Below are 23465 nucleotides of genomic sequence, written 5' to 3'. Positions count from 1 at the left end.
AAAAAAGACAAAAACAAACAGCAGTTGCTGTTAATATTTTTGCTGGTGCAACACGTGCCCCGGCAAAGTCCCGTCCCTGCTAGCACGACAGGGTGGAGAGGCAGCAGAGGGTCTCACCTTGGTGTGGAAGGAGATCTTGGTGAGGAGGAGCCGTGTGTAGATGCTCACCAGCTGCCCGTACCTGTCGTGCAAATGGCCCTGCCAGAGACACAAGGGGAAACGTGGAGAATCCAGAGTGATGTGACCGGATCCAGCAGAGCCTGCATGTGCCGGTCAATCTGCACCAGCCTTACAGCTTTCACCCTCTTGCCCTTCACCATGTGCAAAACCATCACCCAGCAGGGTCAGAGATGACAGGTTATTTCAGGTGGTGCTTTGCCCTCCCTGTGCCCACAATGTTTTTCAGCACCCCCCACCAAGCCCCCTGGAAGGCACAATTCTCCGCCTTGCCCCACTCACCCACAGGTCCCCTGTCTCTCGGATGTTGCTGCGGTACCTCTGGCAGTCCTGGAGGACCTGGGGACAAAAATGGAAGGGATGTGGCATGGGGGGGCTGGCACAGAGCTGGACTAGCGCCTGCCTGCCTGTCCTGAAGCTGGGGAAGAGGATGGATCCAGCCCCTTATGCCGCTCCAGCTTTGGGAGAAGTTTTTCAAGCCCTTCAATGGCAACCAGAGGTCAGGGCTTTGCATGGGGAGGTTTCAAAGATGTGAGATAACAGAGTGCTTCACAGCCCCATGGCCTGGGGAAGGTGGCCGGGGCAGGGAAGGAAACCCACCATCTCTGCAGAGGGACGTCAGCAAGAGCCAAAAATTTCCCCCCCGTCAGCAACGCGGGAGGGACATTTCAGAGGGGACACTCACGTTGGGGTGGCCGTCACGCAGGACCTTGTGCAGGACATGGCAGAACTTCCAGCTGAGGATGGCACTGCTGGGCAGGGGCAGCCCAATGGCGTAGGACCAGAAGGTGAATGCTCCCTTCTCGTGGTGCGTCCCCAGGATGATCCCTTCCCTGTGGTCAAGGCCAATCGGACACACACAGGAGCAGGGGACATGCTGGGCTGGGCACTATTCCTGTTCAACTTTCATGAAAAAGGAGACATGCACCGAGTGTACTGCAGGCACAGAGATCACCAGCACAATGCTGCACCTGCAGATAAAACCCCCATTTATTTTTTTCTGGTGCACCCTCCCCTGCTGCAGGGTGCACTGGGGCCCTTTGCATTTTATTGCCAAAGAAATGCAATTTGATTGCACTGCTCTTCTTTGCATTTTCACTGATAGACAGACCTACATGATACCATTCCCCAACCAAGGTCTGCGTGGGTCTCCTGTCTCCCAAACCTCCCACTGCTCCAGCCCCATGGGGTGAAACCCCTCCTGCCTTGGCACCGGATCTCCTCCATGCCATCCAGGAGAGCCGAGTGAAAGGATACGGCGGGCATGTTTCTCCTTCACCGGTGCTTCTTGTGTATTTATGGCTTTGCTGATGCTGACGGCCTGCGAGAGGAGGAGAGAACAGCTGTCAGCAGTGGCACAACCCTCACAGTCCCCAGCCCACCCACCAAAACAAAGAGCTGGGTGCGCTGCCAGCTGGGAACAGCCCAGCCACCCAGTGCTTTTGGGGAATACCTTAAATTTTATAACACATTTGTCACCTCAAAGTCACTTGTGACATAGAAAACCAGATGCTTTTATCCATGATCAAAGCAGCCGGTTAAAACCCCCCATTCCCAGCGCAATCTGTCGGAGCTGGGCACTGCCGGTGCTCAGCTGCTGATGCTCCCTGCTGTCACCATCCCAGGAAACAAATGCTGGAACTCAGCGCCGTGCCCGGTGAGCGTTAAAGCACAACAGTGAGATGCCAAATTCCAGGGTTATTTGACTAATCACAAGGAGCCTTTGAACTGGGGGGTGGTGGGTTGTTTAGGTGTTTTTTTTGACGGCGTTGCTGTGTGCAAACAGCGCGTGGGGAAAATGCAGCCCCCGAGTCAGGAGGGAGCGGCAGCCACGATGCCCATTTCAACGGCGCAAAAATCGAGAGCAATGGGATTACCAGAGGAGGGTTATCTATATTTTAATGTGTTTGATCAAGCACACTTTAAACTATGAGTTTATTCCAAAAGACGACCCCAGACAGGGGTCGGTCGCATGTCCCACGTGATGACGGGCTGCAAAACCGAGTTCTTGTGATCCATGAGGCTCTTCCTCCTCCTCCCCAGGTCCCTGCAGACTCAGCCGAGCTGCTTCGCCCTCCCACAAGCGCTCGGGCTGTGCCCATCTCTGTGAGCCCTCAGTCACCAGTAGAGGAAAAAGGTCCCAGCTGGGAAGGCAGGAAGCGGCCCTGCCACTGGCGCTCATGCCGGAAGAGAAACCCGGTCCCTCCCTGCAGCCCCACAAGCCGTAAAACCTTATAAAAAAATCTTATCTCCCCTCCCAGGGAAAGCACCTGCTTTGACACGGCTGCTTGTCCAGGGGATGCCTCCGAATCGAGGCGCTTTCCTGTGGGAGGAGGAACCTGATGCCAAGTTATCGGGTGCTCCTGACTTATGCAGGAGGAACCCGATGCCATGCCAAAGGGGCGATGCCAAAGATGTCGATGTACCAAATCTGCCTCAAATGAGCCCACGAACCGGGCACGACAGCAGCAAAACCACCGTGAGTGCATTCCAAAAAGTGAGCCTGTCCTGAAACGCTGAGCCCAGCTGCTGGGAAGAGGGGCTTGTTTTGCATTTCCCACACCGGGGAAGCCCCGGTGTTACCCCGCCATGTGGGGCCATAAAGCAGCAGTGGAATTAAGCTGGCGACTTCCTGTAATCCTCTTATCCCCGAAGGTTAACGAGCCTGGAGTGCCCAGGAACAGGCTCTTGAAGTGCAAGACCTCTCCCAAAGCACCCGGCACCTCCGCAGCCACCCAAAAGCCTGGAGCCGGCAGAGGGACTGCACTCTCAACTGCAGCTTGGCCAGAGAGGAGATGTGCCATGGGTCCTCAGGGCTGCCGGCACCTGCTGGTACGACATCAAAATGATGGTTTATTGACAGAAAGCAAGCTTTATCACACACCAGAGCGCAACAAACTGACAGTTTTGCAAGGAAGGGCTTAGAAACACATCTTCCGGCAAAGAGCTGCTAAAGGGGGTTTATTGCATCTTGCTGAGGTGCTTTGCATGGCAGGGGGAGTGGGGCAGACATCTCCCAAACCTGGATTTTTACCACCCGCCGTGTGCAGGAGCAGCACAACGCACTCGTCCCAACCCATCACGCTCGTCCCAACCCATCATCGGGAGCCAGGCTCAGCCTTGACCCCTGCAGGGCTGGGAGGAGGCGCAGCCAGAGGTGGCCAATGTGCGAGACGAGGGCAGACCCCAGGGAAAGGAAATGTCGTCCCACGTCGGGAGCTCAGCCACCAAGTGCTGCCCGGCAGGACGGGGATAGGGCTGGGACCCAGCTGGCCTGCCCCAAAATAGGGCTGTCGTTCCCATTGGTGCCGGTGGTTTTATTGTGTTTATTGCCCATAATCTCATTTCCAGCCCGACCAGCCAAAATTCAGCCCGGGAGCTGCTGGGGAGGCTGGTTTCATCCTTGGTGATTCAGCGCAGTGGTTTCAACTGAGCCATTTTACGTCCAGCACAGAGGAGCAGACCCATGCAGGGGCAGCCCCCAGCCCAGCTACAGCACTGCCGCGACGGAGACACCGCGTCCAGCGTGGTCCCAAATAAACCATGGTGGCACCAAACCAATGCCAAGCCCTTGGGGCTGCCAGCTCAGGTGTGTTTTCACTGGCTCCAAACCCCGGTCTGGCCAGGAGTTCTACAAAAAGGGGATGGTGGGACCAGGGATGGGCAGAGGGCGATGCTGCAGCCTCGACACGCGTGCCTTCAGGATGTCCCTGCCGGCTGCCTGGCAAAGCCAGGCCGTGGAGGACAGCTCTGAAACAGGGAGATTCACCCTCGATCCAGCTGCTTGGGACATTGGCATATCCGGAGATGGGCAGGTCCCGGTTGTCACTGCAAGTGCGTAACCAGCCTGGCCGAAACATTCATGCCACCTGCGGATGGTTTCCCATGGCCGCCGGGGAGCGGTGCAGCCCCAGCCCTGCCGGCGGGGGGGTCCGACCCCAAAACCTGCCCAGCCGCGGGCTGTGGGAGCCCACACGTGTGCAGCCCTCACGCCTTACTCACAGCCCTCACGTACCAAGACGGTGACTAAAGCTGGGATCAAAGCACCCAAATGAAGGAGCACAGTTTACATCCACCCTTTCTTTCCAGGCTGCTTTTAATTACGGCGTGATCCTCTCCGCCCACGGCTCCCCAAAGCCCCAGCATCCCACAGGGCCGCAATCCCCACCCGGCAGGTGGATGCCGGGTCCCGGTGTGACGCCGTGGCGGGGAGTGATTTTTTGGCAGCAGGACGTCGAGCTGGAAACCTCGCCGGCTAGGCAGCGCGAGGGTTGCCAAATCAGCTGAACTGCAAACGGCTGCTCCGGAGTTCCCTTCCTAATGCTTCTCCTTCCCAAATTACACCGAAAAAGCACCACTCGGTACTCGCGTACTGTATTCCCGGCAGCTCCAGAGCTTGTTGGATTTTTAACCTTCTTGTTCAAGAAAAGCAAAAATCGGCCACAGAAAAGGGCAAGTTTTGCCTCCTGCCAGGCTGCAAAGCGAGCGCCCGCTGCAGGACAGCAGCTTCCCACCTCCCATACGTGGCAGCTCTGAGGGGGATGTCTGCACCACCCCAACACGAGACCTCAAAAAGCATTTTCAGGGAAAGCAGGTGACCTTCACATCACCTGCGAGCACCCAGGATCACACCAGGGCTGGCAACCCCCATCCATACCCATCATCCCAGCCTTCACCAGGGCAAAGGAGATGGGGTGCTTGGTTTCGGCAGCATCATTTTTCAGGGTGGTGTGAAATCCTTGGCTGGCGAAGGTGCGCAGAGGAGACATGCCACTGGTGTCCCCACGATACAAAGGCAACCGGCAGCATTGCTGCTATAATTAGACGTAAAAGGCAGATCAATACCCACGTACTGACACCGGAACATTTTTGCTCTCACCCAAAGCACTGCTACAGGAAACCACGTTAGGATAAAGCTCCTTTAGGACAGTTTTTCAGCAGTTACTGGAAAAAAAGGTGACTTCCAGGTGGTGAACGTGACCATCAGCCAGTGAGCCTGGGGTTTAGCTCTAACAGAGAGCGACCACCCACTCGCCCTGTACGCAGTGCTGCCCAAGGCACCTCTGCGACTGTGAGCAAAGTCGCACCTGCGCGGGGCACAAATTCCACCGAAAAGCCCAAAAGACCGTGGAAAGGCAGGAGGTAGGAGAGACACGCTCGTGCCCAGCCGGCGCAGGCTGCCCTTCGGCACACAAGGCAGTGCTGCTGACATGATTATTTATCAGCGGTGCCCAGCGGGACGATTGAAGGAGACACGTCCAGAAGGAACCGGAATTGCCGGTTTTCTCGTGTTGCTCCCCAAACCCAACAAGCTCTGTTTCCTACCTAGCATGGCCGAGCGGCACCGTGACCCCGCGAGTCCCAAAATCGCCACTTGCCTTCGCTTTGGCACTCTCCGGGGCCAAACCAGCCCAGGGGCTGGGGAAGGATGAGCAATGCAATGGGGCAAAGGGGAAAAATATCTGCGGTGAATCTGCAGCCTGAAAAATCAGAAAGGTCAGAGAATGCGTGCTGGGAGGTCGCTATTATTTTTGCTGGGGCAGCCGGTGAGCCCGTCCCTGCTCGTGCTGTTGGAGTAATTAATTTCCCATAAGCTGTATGCCAGCCCTATGGGTTGGCATCGTCCACCTGGCGGAGGCCACCGAAAGGGCTACCGACACCCCTGTCCGAGCCGGACACTGCAGGGCACAAACACGTCTGGGCTTTCTTTTCACTCTGCCACCCTCTCCAGGCCTGGGTGCCCCGACCCCAGCGGGAAGACCCCACATGTCCCCCGCAACTCCCGTGGGGAGTCACCCATCCCCGCTGCAAAACACCTCTCGGTTTCGTTGGGGCAGCCCGTGCCGCCACGGGGCCGGCACCGGGGGGCACCGCCGGGATGCCCGTTACCAGTGCGGTGGGCACCGGGGGGGGGACGGGACGACAGCCCCAGGCTCTTGCCAGCGGCCGCCCCCGGGCTGGGTCGCGCTCCCGCCGGCACGGCCAGGGCTATAAAACTTTCCCTGTTTGCTCTCGGCCGTGTTTACCTGCCGATAAGGCCCGGGGCTGAGGGGTGGGGGTAGCGGGAACTGCCTGCCCGGGGCTCGTGGTGCCTGCCGGCGCACAGCGCGGACCCGGCCGCGGGGGCGGCGGGGCCGGGCCGGTCCCCACGCGGGACCGTCCCGGGAGGAAGCGGTGGGGCAGGCGGGGGCGGGGGAGCGTGCGCCGCGCCGGCAGCGAGGACAGATGGACGGGAAGGCGGGCGGGCGGACAGACGGCGGCGGCACCGCGCCGCCCCACCGGGGGGGGGGGGGGGGTCCCCGGAGCCCGGCGAGGACACCCCCCCCTCCCCCCCAGTCCCCATCTCCATCCCCCGCGTGCAGCGTGCCCCGAGGCGCTGCTCAGCGGAGCGGGCGGATCCCGCAACGCGCCGGAGCCGGTACCGGAGCACCTCCACCTTCCACCTTCCACCTCCCCCCCCCCCCGCCGCCGCCGCCGCCGCCGCCTTCCTCCCCCGCCCTTGCCTGGCTCTTGTCGAACTGCTCCCGCTCCGCCTCCAGGCTGTGCCCGCCGCGGCGGCTCAGCACCCGCGCCGGCACGCTCTTGATGCTGTTCATGGCGGGCCGCGCACCGGGCTCCGCGCACCGGGCAGGCACCGACCGGCTCCTCCCGGCCGCGCACTGCGCCGCGCCGCGCCCGCGCCCGCGCACCAGGGCGCCCCTGGCGGCCGCGCCCGGCCCCGCGCGGCCCCGCCCGCCTCACGCCCAGCGGCGGGCAGGTGGGAGCAGCGGCGGGGAGCGGGGCGGAACGGAAGGTCCGAGAGCGGCCGAAGCCTCCCGGTCCCGCTTCCCCCGCGGGGGCAGAAGGCCCCGGGGCTCTTCCCCGGTTCACGAAGCAGCAGCAGCAGCAGCAGCAGCAGCCGCGGGGCAGGAAAGGCGACAGATGCGGTGTCGATCCTCCCGCCCTGCCGCGCTTGCCTATTTCTGAGTCCACCTCCTCTTTCCAAGAGCACAACAGAGCCTTTCTTCATTCGTCTCTAAATAAACGCTGCAAATACACACACGGCACATTTAGGAGACTTGGAGCTTCATTACTACCCGCTTCTCGGTCTTGCCTTTAGAAAAATCAAGCGGCGCAGAGCATATCCGCCCCTGCGGAAAGCAGGCCAGAGCTGAACAGAAGCTTTGTTTTCTTTAATAATAATTCAGTATGACAATACAATAGCAAAGGCGCTCCCTGGAGTATTTGTAATGCTTCCAGAAATAAAGCAGCCGAGTTTGAGGCGGCTTGAGTTTCGATACGAGCCTCAGAGCGTGGCAGATAATGCAGTTGCTTGGGAAGTCGCTTGGTGCCCCGTGAATTAACCCCAATATTCCCCTTCTTCCCATTCCACAAATCCAGGGCAGCCCTGACACAAAATCCTAGGGCTCTGCAGATTCTTACTGCTTCGCTTGACCTCAGTTTTCTGTATTGATTTTAAAGCCAGCAGTAGAGCATTTCAAATTCACAAGAGGTTCAGCAGCACGTTCATCCGCCAACGCTGAACACATTTAAAGTGGCAAGCACAGCTCACGCTAGGAAGTTGAACCAATTTCTCTAGGGCTTGACATACGGTTTAGTTGCTGGATGCTTCAGGGTGAGCATTGTCGTACTGCCATCGGTGGCTGGGGGGGGGGGGGGGGGGGAATTTTTGTCATACCCCCAGCCGTGGATTTTGACCATGGAGCCTGTGAAGTTGCTCTGCAGGTAGAGGAATCAAATGCGCTTTCAAGGCTTGTGGAAAACTTGGAATAAAAATGAGAAGCTGAGAAAATGAGAAGCTGAGATACCCTCTGCGGGTAATGCTTGCAGGCGGGGAAGGAAAGAGTTTGGAGGACAGCAGCTAGGATCAGAATTGGTTGACTAATTTTGAGGCCATTAGTACATGAAGGAAAGCAGGCTGTCATTTAGGTAATTAAAGAGAAAGCGGAAAATTATAGGAAAGAGTTAACAAGGGGAAACCATGGTGCAAGTGTTGTATTTCACTGCAATTAATTCATGGCAGTGGGTAGAGCCAGAAACTCCCACCCCTTTGCTGCCCCCACGCAGCGCTCAGCGGTGCAGACTTGGCACGGATGTCCCAAACTGCTCACAACCCGCACGCGACCCAGTGGCCCACTCATGTCTCTGGCAGTTGCTGTCATATGTCCCAGAGAACTATTGTAAACTAAGTACCAGATGTGTTGGGCTGTGTTAAATAGGCAAGAAATATCCTCCAGAAAGCCAGAGAGGGACTTTTTACAAGGGCATGTCATGACAGGATGAGGGGTAATGGTTTTAAACTGAAAGAGGGTGGATTTAGATTAGATGTAAGGAAGAAGCTCTTCACTGTGAGGGTGGTGAGGCACTGGAGCAGGTTGCCCAGAGAAGTTGTGGATGCCCCATCCCTGGAAGTGTTCAAGGCCAAGTTGGATGGGGCAGGGCTTTGAGCAACCTGGTCTAGTGGAAGGCGTCCCTGCCTATGGCGGGTGGGGGGTGGGTGGAACTAGATGATCTTTAAGGTCCCTTCCAACCCAAACCGTTCTGTGATTATTTGATTCAAAGATACAGCAAAGGTGTCACCTTTATTAGCTTATTTGACTTTTAGTTAAAAAATAGGTTCAAAGTGCAATAACAGAACGTCTTGCCCAATAGTCAAAGATAAAAACAGTTTAAATGCTAAAAAGCCGGTCACATTATGCTTGGCTGCTGCTGTACAGTGTTAACAGAGCCCCTACACACACCTGATCTCGTTATAAGCTTTTGTTAGAATAAATAGCTCCCGACTAGGGAAGCGTTGTTTTGCCCATCTTGTGGGTGACAGTTCTCCCATTTCAACAATGTAGGAGGCAGTTCCTGGTTACAACACTAATTGGGAACTTCCTATAAACATTATTCATCTCTCTCTACATGGCAAGAAATCCAGAACAGAAACAACAAACTAAGAAAAAAATGAATGATTGGTTGTGTCATACTCTATAAATATTTCTGAGCCACCATAAAAAAAAAAGGTAAGAAAAATAGTTACTGTGTCATGACTATTACACACTTAACAATCTTAAAAAACAAGCTAGTATTTAACCTGAGCTCTCAGTTATAAAAATAGTTTTGTTAATCTTGGCATAATTCTATGTTTTATTTCAAGATAAAATATATGCCCACATAGTCACATCTTTTTGCCACTTGTGAGTCTTTCAAACACTCAGAGAACCATGGAAAAAAAATCAGGTAACCTTCCATTGTAGCTGATGGGTTGATGATCTTCAGCTCTCAAAATTAATTCTATACTGGAAACTTCTTCATCCACTGCAGAAAATTATATTCGTATTAGAAGACAGGAAAATTTCCTCTAAAATCTATTAAGCAATCACATATGTGTCAATTTACTATATAAATTTTCACACTGCAAACAGAATAAAAACATAGACTAAAAATATAAAGAGGAGAAAGGTAAACAAAGCACTTCACAGAAAGACAACAGTCTCAGGGACACCACTGGAGTGTTATGAAATAACATCTTTCCAGTCTGTTTTGCAAAAAGGAGTGATCTTTGTGCCCTCAGCCAGCCACTGAGTCACAGTTTATGAGCAGTGGCACATGGTACAGTGTCCAAAACTTAATATATCCTTTTACTCATTGCTTTCCTCCTTTGTTCTTCAACTCTCCCCCACCCAATCTCTAAAGGAAAAACAACTGACTGATGAAAATGGCTAAACCACTGTCAGCTAGTTAGGAAATTAACCTAATGTTTGTCAGTGCACCTGCCCTCAAATAATTTCAAAGCAATTAAAAAAAAAACCAAACCAACAAGCCCAACCAAAATCAATTCAATCACTTCTCTATATTAAATTGAACAAAAGTTTAGTTATTTCTGGACCTGCTATCAACTCTGCAAAAACTGCTTTGGATTTAACTGATCATGGTGATTCAGTTCCTTTTAATAAATGAAGAAAATAAGAATTACGCAGCAGCCAGTGACTTGCACAAGTCACTAATTCTTGTCATGGATCTACAGTGAATTATAGGTACGTTTGTTTGACCAGTTCTTTCTCACTTGAAGCAAATGAGATTATTTCTGTAGGCTAAGCGTACGCTTACCGCTTTGCTGTATCAGCATGGTGCTCAGCAATTTTGGGGATTTGCTCCTGAAACCTTTCAACATCAGTAGTTTCAGGATGCAAGTCACAGTGCTGGCTTTGATCTATAAAACCTCCAGCTTCTTTTACCTTTGAGCTCTTTTTAGGAAAAGAAGAGGTCTCTACATAGGAACATTAAAGCAGCGTTAAGGTACAGCATTCCAGCTACTCAGCATCCATTTCCTGCGAGAGCCCCATTAGCGTGCACTAAGCAGACCCAACTTATTTTGAAAGAAGACTTAGTGTCTCCAAGACTTAATGCAGAAACAGCAGAACATAAGGGTGCAACAAACCAACACCATGCCCCAGGGGCACAGAGGGTTTGGCTCCACAGGAGTGAAACAGTTCAGGGACTGCAGTTTGAATATACTGAGAGAGAAGAACTGAGCACCAGCACCCCACCATATCGGAGTTGATCAACATGAGAAATCCAGTGCCATGCAGCTTCATACTCCAGCTTGCTGTGTAATAACTTCCTTTTGCAGACATGCGCTTGGGTTGTGTCAGCACTGGAAGATTTTTTTTTTCTCCTCGATTTCTCCCCCTATTGTTGCTAGTTCTTATTCAGTTTCATGTGGTGTTCAGTATTTTAACCATATCTGGTTACTCCTTTGTCCTCAGAACCAGACAACATGGTGCCTATTGCAACCATCCAATTCACATTAGGTAGAACAAATAATCAGAGAGTGAGAAATTTCCGATTCAAAAAGAAAAAACAATCTGCTATGGGCAAGGCTGTTTTTCATATTCTGAAACAGCTCTATTCAATACATTCTACTTTTGGAGCTCTGAGCCCAGGAACAATATGCTAAAACAGCCCTTGGCTGCGGCACTGAAAAACACTTCCCAATCTCTTACTCAACAATGTTCATATCCTTGATCCTGTTATCTGTAACACACAGAAGGATTTAAACTACAATAAGCAGCATGCAGGTACTTGGGAATGGAGCTGCAACATCTGACTGCCCAGAAAATGAGGAACATGCTTGAGAAAAGTTTAATTATTTGACTAAAGGAATTACTTGCTATCGTAGTATCTGTTTGCTGTTACAGTACTCACAAGAGCTTTACTGGAAATGCATTCATAGCAGCGCACTTAGAAGCTTGGGCCAGGCTCATCTCAGAAGCCCGTAACTTGTATTAATATTGCAGATGCATTTATAAAGAGGGAACCAAAAAAAAAAAATCAAGTTGAAAACACCTTCATACTCACTGAACATCATAGAGAAAAGAATGGAAGCTTAGCACCTCTTTCTTCTGCAGCAGATAACTGGGTTCTGTGAAGAGCTTCTGCAAGTTCTGCTGTCTATATTGTAATGCAAAAACACTACATGGAAATCAAAGAACTCAGATAATAAAAATTACAGAGCTGCCAGATTCAAACTGGCAAGCAGCAAGGATATACTTTTTAATTCCCTCTTCTCTTCCCTCCCTCAAGCAGGGCACAGCATCCAACAGGTACAAATACTGATTAAATTCTCAGGGTTATATTTGATATAGATGATGTTTTAAAGCACAGTTTAAAACAGCCCCAGGTAAACCTGGTTTTAAGCACAGATTAGTTGGTCTGCATAGATTAACTAAAACACGCTGGACAAGTTTTTGCCCAGAACCGCTGTGAAAGTAGATCAAAGTTCTACAGATGTGGTTCAGGAGTTACCCTCACCAGTAAACACGAGCCTGCTTTATTTTCTATCCACTCAAGCAACTGTTCCAAATGAGAAGCTAATTTCTAAGCTCAAATATGCAGTATCAGGTTATACAGCAGAGTCATGCCTGCTACTAAAGGACAGCCAGTTTAGCCAAGCTGTGACGTGCCAACCAGTAAGCAGGAGCCAGACAGCTGATGGGGCTGGGCATGAGCCACAAGCAACCACTGTTTTGTAGAGAGCTTTTCAGGAATCCCTCCCACAAGATACTCTTTGCAAAAGACTACACTGCTGCTGTCTTTCACGCTGAATGAAATCCTGCAGATGAACTTCTGAACAAAATATCCTTTCAGTTTATGCAAACACTGCCACACAGCCTTTATACATTGTCAGTCAGTCCCAGCACAGCTAAGGTTTTATGGTTCTACATGTTATAAAAATTGCTTTGTCTATTACTTACAGTAACATTGTTCTGGTCAAGTTCATCTAAGGATAAAAGGAGTGCAACATTTTTAGAGAGAGGTAATACCTTTCAGGAGAAAGCTGAGGTTTCAGCACGCAGCCTTCTCATTAGGAGTCTGCTTTAAAATCAAAAGTCTGAATTCTCCTTTTGTGATATATATCAGCAGAAGTTTACTAATTTCTTGTGACAAGTGGTACAATCTCCTTGTCAAACAAGGTAGAAATTCTTAAGGATATTTATGAAAACAAACAAGTGACCCCTTCTCCAATTACCCCTATTGCCGACATACTCAGGACAGAAACTCCCTATCAGAGTTCATGCTCATAAAATAAATTACCATGACAGCTATATACAGGTTATTTTCTTTGACCATTGACTATGTTCTCTGACCCTGCAATGAAGAAACTAAAACTATGAGCCCACAAAAACTCTAAAGTTATTTAAACTGAGAGTCTGGTTTAAATTCACATACAAAACTGTTCTATGTATCACCTATTTCCTATACTGTCCTCCTTCCACAAATATACCTAGCGTAATAAACCAGTTCTGAATGTAAGTCATACTTGTGTTCGCTTTTCTCTAGACCTCTAACAGCTTGCTCCAAAATGACTTCTTCTTTCCATCTGTTAGACACATGCAAAAGTCAAATCCTGTCCTGACCTTGAGGAGCCATAAAGAATCCTATAAAAAAATTCATGTATTTCATGCTAAGGCATGCAGGAATTTTCTCTTTAGCAAAGCGTGAGGAAGATATTGTTTATAATGTCATAGCACAAGTCAAGCGTAAGGGAAAGGATGTTCACAGTCACTATTCCTGGCCACCTAAATCTAGTCATGGGAGAGCAATATATACCGTATTAATGTTGCTGCTGTTTGGACTGCAGCGAGGGCTCGTGTGGAGGAGAGTGCTAAGCTCCAGATCAGCAACCATCTGTCGAGACTCAGCCAACACATGCTGCAGCTTACTTATGGGGGAACTGGTGTCCTGGAAGAAACAGAAAGTGAGTCAAAGTTATGAAATAATCTTTTTAGAATATGTCAAAGGATTATAACATACCAAGAATCATCACTACCATTTTGAAATGTCTCACTTCAAAATAGTACAACACTGCTCCAGACTCTAAATGCTGATATTTCTAATAAACACAGAGGTATTTCCTAGTGTCAGCTTTTTAACAGATTTTCATAAGCATGTATATGTAGCACACACAACAGCAGAACTTCAGTGATAAAGGGGAGAATAAACAAAGACATGAGAAAGAGGGAAAACCAGGCAGAACAAGAACGAAACAGAGTCCAATAGCTTCTACTAATTGTGTCCAAGTGTAGTCAGATATTGTGCTTTACTGGAATCACCAATTAGCCAGCATCCATAATGCTAAACCCTTTCATTTCAGAAGCTTATCTTTCTTTTTTTTTTTTAACTCACACTTACGCTGCCCAAGACATATTGAGACAACAAGGATTTAAAAAAAATATTTTACCACCTTTGTGTTAAGCCTGCTGTCTCATCATTCGAGTCCCTAGTTCTTCCACGCCAGCTGACATTTCTTTCCTACCATCAGTCACAATTCCACTTAAAATTAATGAAGTACATTCTGCAATAAAATACTGACTTGGTCGATGGTAGCATTGCAGCATCTATTTGTTGGCTTAGTCACTGAAAGGTTATTGATTTCCAGAGGGAGGTCTTCACCAGAGAATTTCTCACATCTTTGAGGCCTGTCTCCTTTCTGGGTGGATGTCAAACAGGGAGAATCCAAGTGAAAAGAGTTCAGATCCACATTTTCTTCGCTGTTAAAAAAAATTAAGTCATTGCCAGAAAAAGTATCACCATCCTTTTTCAACTTTCAAAGGAAAATCATGGGACAACATAAATAATTATGGGCCCTGAGCCAAGAAAACCATCAAGCCTATGAGATTACTCTGTTCCTCAGAGTGTTTCATTAGATCAGTTTCATCCTCTGAGGACAACAGTTTGACATTTAACCAGTTTCAAGATCAGCTACATTAGCATGTGCTTGAGTATCTATTTAAACACACAAAAAGCACACAAAAAGCAATACCTAGTTCCTCCCAATACTTTGGTAGTCTTTCTTCTCTCATACCCTATTCCCTACCCCCTTTTTTTTCCCCCATCAACCATTAGGCAAATTAATATTTGTAGGTGTACTTTTCAAGGGAATTTCGCAGTCTTTTAAAGTCACCATCTCATTTCAGACATCACAGAAGAGCTTTCCCAAAGAGGTTTTACTATATTTATTTTTAAATACAGCAGCAAACAGTAAAGTTCTGTTCAGACAAACTGTGATTAAACCCAAAACTCAGTTGCCTGACTACCATTTCAGTGTGGAGTTGAAGCATACGAACTATTGGCACACATCTTCCCCTAGGTTTTAAAGCAAAACAAAATACTAATTTAGCACTGGGTATATCTGAGTGTATTTAGGAGTATCTGAAAAGCAATTTAAATGACAGTAAAAGCAACAAATCATACCCTGCACATTATTACTCTCCGAACAGACTCATAGCCATCCCAAGCTTGTCCTAATACAAAAGGTCTTTAGCTTTTAATATGCATGACAAATGATTGAAACTTTTCTCTTACACCTTTCCCACACTAAAAGTTAACTTTATTATAGCCTACCCCAGAGAAAAACAGTTCTCAATTTCAATGTCTTGAATCACGATTTTATCAAAATGTACCAAATCCCTCACTCAGCTCCAGCACCAATTAATCACAAATTAAGACCAGAAATAATAAAAGCTGTAGCATGTTTGAAATTATCTTGATCATCTACTCTAGCAGTACAGGAACCCAGCAGCACCCTAACGAAGCCCTCTGTCCCCTGTGCTGTGTTTTCATACAGCGGCGAGTGCTGTCTGTGGCTTGCACAAAGATGTGCCCTGGTTTTTGTTAGCAGTTTCAAGCTATGCAGTGTTTGTTTTCAACTGCTAATTTCCACTTCATATAGTTTTTAAAAAGTAAATAAAATAGCGACCATCTCCCCAAAATAAAACATTTTTGTATTCATCACACTTCTGAACAAAACAAGCGTAGCTAGCACTGCCTGGATTGGGTAAATAATTGAAAAATTTATATAGTTTAAAGAAAATACTACCTTCAAATTTGCAACTTTTCATTAAATATTCTTCAGGTACTTATTTTGGTGGAACAACACATTCCACACCTGGCAAGACTGTTACAAAAAGGTTTATTTTTAAATGACATTCAATCTAAGAAAAAGCCCTCATGAGAGATGCCAGCTCAAAAGTGTCTGCTGTGTCTCATTTCACTTCTCTTGTAAAACACTTCGATACAACAGGCTTTCTTTTAAGAGAGAAAAGCTCATGTTTGTGTGCTTCTGACAAGGAAAGGCTCTGAAGAGATGTGAGGGAACAAGCTGTAGCAGCCTAGAACAGGGGACGTGAGGAGATGCAATGAGCACAGCCAGTTCTGAAGAACACACAGGTTGGGAGGGAGGGGAGGAAACAGGTTTGATTTTGAGGCAGGGAGACAGCTCAAGGAACGGGTGGCTTAGTCCAGCAAGAGCAGACTGAACAAGCAAGTGCTGACACTCCATCTTTAAAACCAGAACAGAGATAAAAATCCAAAGGCAGCAAACGATGGTCCAACATAAATGAAGTCACTAAGTCAGACCACACAGAAATGATTCCTGTACTACGGTATTTCACAATCACTCTTGCAGTTGGATAAGGTATTGGGCTGCGTTAATAACCTTCTTGTTGGCTGTTCCAGAATTCAAGAACTCATGTCAAAAATATTTGCTGGGCTGACAGGGAGGTGCCAGCACCCTTCCCTACACACAAAATACATCATCAGCACTACGAAGCCAGCAGTGGAAAACTGGAGGATCCAGATTCAAGTCCCAGAAAGACCGCTGTGTTTGGTCTCTGCCATTAATGTCCTAACAGCAGCCCACACTGAAGACTGCAATGCTACCACCTTCCTCCCATTTATGGGGCGAGAATTTATTCAGTGGCAAATCAGAGTCAGCAGAGGCTGGAGAGCAGACAGTCTGGGATTTGCACTGAGTCAATCTATCTCCAATTCGCAGGGCTTCTAGGACCAAATGTGGGCATCAAGAAAACTCAATAGCTCAGCAGCAAATCCCAAATGGGTAGAGCAGCCCTCCCTTACTGAAGAATCTGCTCTATCTGCATTGCCCAGGTTGAATTTGTTCCTTCCTTAAAATCCCCCTAAGGACAAGACAAAAAGTGAAAGTAGTTTTCATGAGTCAGCCTCAAAAGAGATTTGGAGGGATGGTAGTGTGTTGTTTCTGCTGCCGGGGGAGTAGATAAGAAAGGTCAGGGTAGACGTAAGGGGAATGGAGTCTTTTTAATGATTTGTGGACAGGGGAAACTAGAGATAGTCCACACACAGCATGAAGCTCAGCTAAGCTGTGTGGGAATGTGCCGGGACAGCATTCCTTTTCAATGGCTGCCCATTCACCTTGTTTCTGAACAGGTCTGTCTCACTGCAGTAACAATTTCTACAATACTTTTTTTTAGAAAGCAACACAGAATGAAAGCATCCCTACATCAGATATTTCCATAACATAACATTAATTTGTTTGGACGTTGGGCAGACCTGCCTGCTAAAATTCTTAGCAGGTTTAAACAGCTGTTCATTTACTGTACTTGTCAAACTACCAACTGAAAAGCTACTCCTCCTCTTCTCTGTCTAAAAGGCAGCTATGAAATTTCTGTAAAACTTCAGAAACCCTTCTAAAACTGAGCTGGTAAGTCAGTCAATTTTTTGAAAGGAAACAGAGGAACGAACACAACAAATCCACAGAAAGTCACAGCTCTGAATGCCCTTGCTTGAGCAGGCATAAAACCACTTCTATAAACGCAAAGGAGCATTTCTATCTCGGATACCTTCCAATACCACTAAGATACCTGAGTATTTTTACAACACTTCTCACCATTAGAAATCTCATTCTGCTCATCCCCAACCACATGTCCTTTTTCCTCCCCCAACATAAACACAGGGATTGAGTCCCATGAACAAAGATGTACTGGAGAGTGGACAGATTGCTGTCCTTTAAATCTTGCCATCTCATTTTCTTGCCCTGAGTGAGGAAAGCAGCCTGTGCGGAAGAGCCGTGTCCTACATTCTTGCCCAGCCACTGTGTGATTTCTCAACAGAAATAACACAGTTACTAAAGCATCACACAAAATCTAGGTTTGTTTCTTGCCTTACAGAAACATCACTGTAGAAGTCCAACTCTGGTTAGAACATATTTTACCCACCAGATTTACAAGCAACACCTGGGATTTCCAAAAATCAGAAGATTTATAAAAATCTGCATTTTTTTCTATTAGTTTATTTGGCAAGTTATGTGGTATTGCAGATTATCCCCAAGAGCTGCGTGGGTAGGGGAAGAGATGTGAAAAAATAAATGCATAGAAATAGAATCATGATACCTTAGAGCTATTTTAACTTATTTTAAATTTACTACTTTTCAAGTTGGTAGACTAATTTTAAAACAGCAGTTACTTTAAACATCACTTGAGATAATACAAATTATTGACAGCTTGTACACCCAAGTTTCTACGTAACTCCAGCTTGTACCTATCTATTTCTTAAATGTAACAAGCACATAACCTTTTTGAGCTGACACATTTCATCTCTTGTGCAGTCTTGAGACAGCTGCAATCTTTTCCATGCCATATACTTCCATCTCCTTTTATGGGTTTGAAAATCTTCAACCATTCCGGATCTGATACTGGCTTCCACCATGCATCTTTTTCTATGATGAAGTTATTACTACAGGAATCCGATTCAGACTTGTGAATTGCAGCAGGAGCCTCTCTACTTTTTTGGCCAAACAGAATTCCAGTTCTCTTTTCCCAGGTTTTATTTTCATTATCAGTTTTGTCAGATGTGACAGTGTTCTGGACCAAAGGACTTTGTGAATCTACAGAAGAATCGATGTTAAGCCAATGCTCATATTCAGGTAAAGATGACTCAAAGCTTTGCTGGTCTCTGCTTTCCACTCCATTCTCAGAAATTTCCCTGTTTCTCAATGGCCTTGTATTGTTTGCTTCACAAAATACTTTGCTGCCTAGCTCATCAGAGCTTGATGCAACATCCTGCTTTTCTTCTTCTTCTGTAAGGACAGCCAAGGCTTTCACAACTTTTTGACACCCGTTTAAGTATGCTGAGGTAGTTTCCTCCAAGTCTGATGCATTCAGTAACAGTCTATTATCTACTTTGCACATCTCAGAGGTGGTTTTTACCCTACTTTTTGGAACTTGTGCAGTTCCACACTCCTCACACATCCCGTGGGTACCCTCAGTCCTAACTGTGTCTGTCTTGCTGTTGCTTTCAGGGGCAGAGAATGCCATACCTATGCTACAATATCATGATAAAGAAAACAGTCAGAAATACTGCATTTAAAGAGCATACATAACTATACTCAAGGTTAAAGCTATACATTAACCAGAGGCTGTAGCCATGGTTCTGTGGTAATTCATATACCAATACACAGCTGTATCCTGCCAAAACCTGACAGAAGTCTGCTCAGATTTGGCTGTTACTTTCCAAAATCAGTCTGAGAGTTCCCGCATGTTTCATACAGTGTGGTGATTCTGTCTGAACCTCCAGGTTATGCACCAATTTCCTAATCTGAAAGCAAAATAAACTTTGATTTTTAAACAAAAGTAGTAGCGGGCCAGATTAACACCCCTACCACTAGACTACTCCATTTTTTGATAAATCATTAACTGTCTGGCCTGCATAGAACACTTTATTCTATGACTGACACTCATGGGGTCTCCTAACAAGTAAAAAAAGGTATCTGACAACTTCATTGGATGTTTGTGGTTGAGTCCAGCAAAGCCATCTTGACATGCACACACCCCTTTTAAGATGTTAGTTGTGGCTGAACAGTGAAGTCTCTCTCCAAGAATAAACTACAAAAAAAAAAGAAGGAAAAAGATTATTTTACCTCCTTTCATGTGCTGCCTTTTCATGCTTTTGCCTTGATTCCTGAGAGCTCTCCAAATTGACATGAAGAAATTGCAAGTCACGCTGCTGTTTTACGTAGATCTGTTTAAAGATAGTAAAGCGCATTATTGAAAGTCCGGAGCGCAGGAACATTGTCATCAGGCACTAACACATTGCTTGTCTTCCCAAAATATCCTTAAAACATTTTTATAAACCAATAACTGTAGTCAAACTACTGTCAAAGCCTTCCAAACCTAAGGGGCCATCTCTGCATGCATTTAAGAAAATAATGTTTTGCAGCAATAAACAGTATTTCTGTTAGAAGGCTGCACTGGTCTTCTAAAATGGAACCACACTGCACCATTAATACAGTATCATTATTTTTATTTGATATTTAATACACATTGTTATTATGTTGTTCAAAGTTATGCAGAATTACAGGACACGGAATGGTCATGGTATTTGGCTTTCACTGCAGGGGATTTTTTGTAAAGCTAACATAGAAGATAACACACTGATCAATTATTTGCAATTAAAAAAAATTGAACATGCCTTCAGAACCTCAAATGAGTGCAGGTGAAAACATTGGTTTTAAGTCTCTCTTGAAAAACAGATTTTTCAGTACATCATGCCCCTCTACATTGTGTGAGTTCACCTTGGGCACGTGTGCAAGGCAGCCTGCCCCACTCCCACACCTTTCACATGACTTCTTGAACCTAGCACTCTCTGGTTACACACATGCACGGATGAACTGTTATCTCAACAGGGTGCTCCACTTCACTGCTATGAGTGTGGTATTTACTCACTGTAGGACCAAGTAAATACAATTATACAAAAAAGTCTAAAAAGCACAGGTAAATACAAGGATTTGTAGCATGGAGTTTTAATTTTAATTAAAAAAAAAAAATCAACATTCTGTAAGGATCCCAACAAAGCAGGAACAGCAAATTTGATTATTTTTTTTTAATTAATAATAGCTAGATCTAACTTTTTTATACTATCTGATGTTACTGAAAAATGCCTTCATAATCTCAGAGTAGAAACACAATTAGGGTTGCACCTGTCGCAAACTTGATAGTTCTGTGTCAGTCCGTGCTTGTTTAGACTTGGCAAACTGAAGAAGTTGATCCTTTCTCTTTGCTTTCTCAACTGTTTCAAAACATACACAATTTTTTAATTACTTAAAGTGAATAGACACAAAGCAAGTACATTCTTTAACATGTATGTGTGTAGCAGTAGAAACAGGTACCTAACCAAAACAAAAGCACTTTCATAAGGTCAACAGGATCTGTTTCCCCTCCAAATAAAAACAGTACAAAAACCGTATGACAACCAAAGAGATCAAGTATTTTCCTTGGACTTTTCACCAGCACCTAGCTTTATTTTACTAGTAGCAATATCCTGCTTCATTGACTGATGTATTTTACTTTTTCATGTTAACATTCTTCCATGGAAAAGAAATTCAGTAATTAATTCTAATTCAGGCCTTATACTGGGAGTGCTGGGAAATACTTCCCATTACTATTGTTTTTAAAATAATGAGACATAGGATCAATATTTGGCAAAGGTAATGGCAGATAAAAAGTGACAGGCAAGTAAATAATCTCACCGCAGAGGACAACTTTGGTCACCTAATCTTTCAAGGTACATATTGCTTGTCTGTAAGAATACTGCAGCAACCATCAGCCTGCCTTTCTTAACCATCGCAGCACAGAAGAGTTCCTCTCTACCCAAAACCAAAGTGAAGATGCAAGCTGCAATTTACCCAGTCTTGCATATTAAACCAGTCTAAGCCAAAACCATCAGTTAAAGAAAAGCTAGAGAAAAAGCGAGTTTCTAAACATACTACTTCCATACAAACACCAGAGGGAGTGGATGGGCTGGTAATTTCATAGGCCCTAAGCTTTAGGTTTTGCATGTGGCTTCTTTTCAGTAGGTCACCATTTTCTATGCAACCTATGTCAGAAGGGAGAATGCCACCCCCATTTATTGTATTAATACCACAGGAGAGACGAAATTCTCAAAAATTTTCAAGAGAGAATCCTCTGAGCCATTTATGCCTCCATGTATAATCACATTGGTGAACTTTGTGCTTTTACAAAATTTTATAAACTGTCCCTGCAGAAGCCCTAGATATTGCTTTCATGAAGAATGACACACAAAGGCATATACCTTTATGAAACTGCAAGAAAGGTAGATAAGAAGCTGCCTTTCACACATATTAGTGAACCGATTGTCTAGAAGTCTCTGAGCTGTTGAAAGCCAAGGCATAAAAATCCAACTGCCCACACTTACCAATAAGTGCGAGCTCATTCCTCAAGCAGCTGTTTTCTTGTTTGAGGTGAATGATTTCTTCCTGCTGCTTATTATTTTCTTTCATCTTTTCACAGAGGTCATCTTTAAAACAAAATGTAGTATTTCCCAGAATGAAAAGGAATCATGCTGGTCTACACTAAATTAGGTGCCCAGTATAAACATTTACCTTTCAGCTTGTTTATTTCAAGTATTAGTTCTTTCAGTCTCAGTTTGAGGTCTTCCTTTTCTTTGTTGAGACTGAATTCCTCCGTCTTTGCTGCACGCAATGCACTTTCCAGCTTTTTGAATTTAGATGTAAAGTCAGTAATGTGATCAGTTGTTTCAAGTATAGCCTCGTCCTGAAATATGAAATAGAATGTATTCTCGATTATTGTTTTATCTTATGTATGGATTTTGATGAAACAACAGTACATCTTAATGCAGTAGACATAGCTACTTCACAGATTTTCTTCTGAGCTCTTGAGGAAAAAAAACAAAAATCAAAGCCAGGAAACAAGCTTGTTTATGAAAATAAACCAGTTTATTGTTTGCTGATCACTTTTCCCTTCTCAAACAAGCCTAAGAATTAAACAGCAGTGAGATCAACGGTGACTAAACCACTGTGGTACAGTCACCAATAACTGCATTGCAGTTTGACCACATTTAGTGCCTGATGAGACAACAGATGTTACCTTCAGCCTAAGCATAGTAAGAAGCTCCTGTTCTCTCGCTTGCAGCTGGCCTGTTTTAGCAGACAGTTCCAAAACTAAGCAGTGGAGACTTTGATTTTTCTCCTAGTGAACAGAAATAAGAATGTCAGCTACTACTTCAATGACTCAAAGTTACTATCTTTGTGTGCGCAACTTTATTTAAACATCATGAATGGCAATGTGGGATTCTGAGCAAGCTGTGAAGATCTGAAGAGGACTAGAGTAAAAATTGGTCCCCAGTTCATTACAGCCAAACTTGCTTGTTATCAAGGGTCTTAATAACCTCCATGTCTTAAGTCAAGCCGATCAGACAGATGAAAGTGCGCAATACTGCTTTACCGTACTGCATATGTGGGAAAAATTATCCCAATAAACACATCATTGCCAATTCACTTAAAAAAAATATCTAGGACCCTGGAATACCAATTATTTTCATATCCTTAAACCAGCTTCAGAATGTTACAGTTCATCACAGTAATCAAAGTTGTAAATAAAACCTTCTGGAACTTCCTAACCAAGTACCAGTACTGTTCTGGGGGCCAGCACTGCCTTTTGCAATCACATCGCCTGACATTTCTGGAGGCAAGCTGGTTCTGAGCAGTGTTCCCTAAAACTAGGCAAACAAACAGCAAACTCCAAATCCTAGGTTAGGAAAGTTTTTTTGCCTTTTCCCGCCCCCTGCAACAAATCAGAGCTATACCTTAATCTAACATTACTGCAGTAAAAGACAAATGCAATTCAGGAGCCTTAATATGAAATATCCATTCACTAGTGAACCTCACAGATGCCACTGGCATTCTGTACATGCCTGGACTGCAAGATCAGACCATTACTCAACTCCTACCTCCAAAGCCTGACAGTGAACAGTTGCATCTGTTACTTTTTGAGACAGCTCCTTAAACTTCTGTGGTGTATTTTCAATTGTCTTACTGTCATTCTGCTGAGATTCTAAGAACTTTAACCTTTTGGTCAGTGATTTTACAATTTCATTTCTCTTGTTCAGCTCATCTGAAAAGAAAGGAGACAAGGCATCTCTGAGAAAACAGCTCAGATACTGTCACG

At 46.0% G+C, this 23465-nt stretch overlaps 1 protein-coding gene across 3 annotated transcripts in view; it reads right to left on the bottom strand.

Annotated features, from left to right (window-relative positions):
* HIP1R (huntingtin interacting protein 1 related) overlaps nt 1-23465 on the bottom strand; it is a 37325-nt gene that overhangs the window by 12408 nt on the left and 1452 nt on the right. For 2 of the 3 annotated variants that reach the window (XM_049804951.1, XM_049804953.1), the window contains exons 1-5: nt 6681-6836; nt 1435-1498; nt 863-1005; nt 460-516; nt 118-198 (exon numbers count right to left, since the gene is read on the bottom strand). In XM_049804951.1, coding sequence (XP_049660908.1) covers nt 118-198; nt 460-516; nt 863-1005; nt 1435-1498; nt 6681-6773 — 438 coding nt within the window. In that variant the 5' untranslated portion in view covers nt 6774-6836. Of the gene's footprint in view, nt 1-117; nt 199-459; nt 517-862; nt 1006-1434; nt 1499-6680; nt 6837-13275; nt 13408-14038; nt 14217-18054; nt 18805-19399; nt 19501-20458; nt 20548-21693; nt 21796-21880; nt 22053-22385; nt 22488-23247; nt 23412-23465 lie in introns of those variants that run through there. The other variant, XM_049804950.1, reaches the window with a different exon arrangement.

Source organism: Accipiter gentilis, chromosome 7 (genome assembly GCF_929443795.1).
Source record: "Accipiter gentilis chromosome 7, bAccGen1.1, whole genome shotgun sequence".
NCBI classification, from domain to species: Eukaryota; Metazoa; Chordata; class Aves; order Accipitriformes; family Accipitridae; genus Astur; species Astur gentilis.
This window is presented reverse-complemented; position numbering and strand designations above follow the sequence as displayed.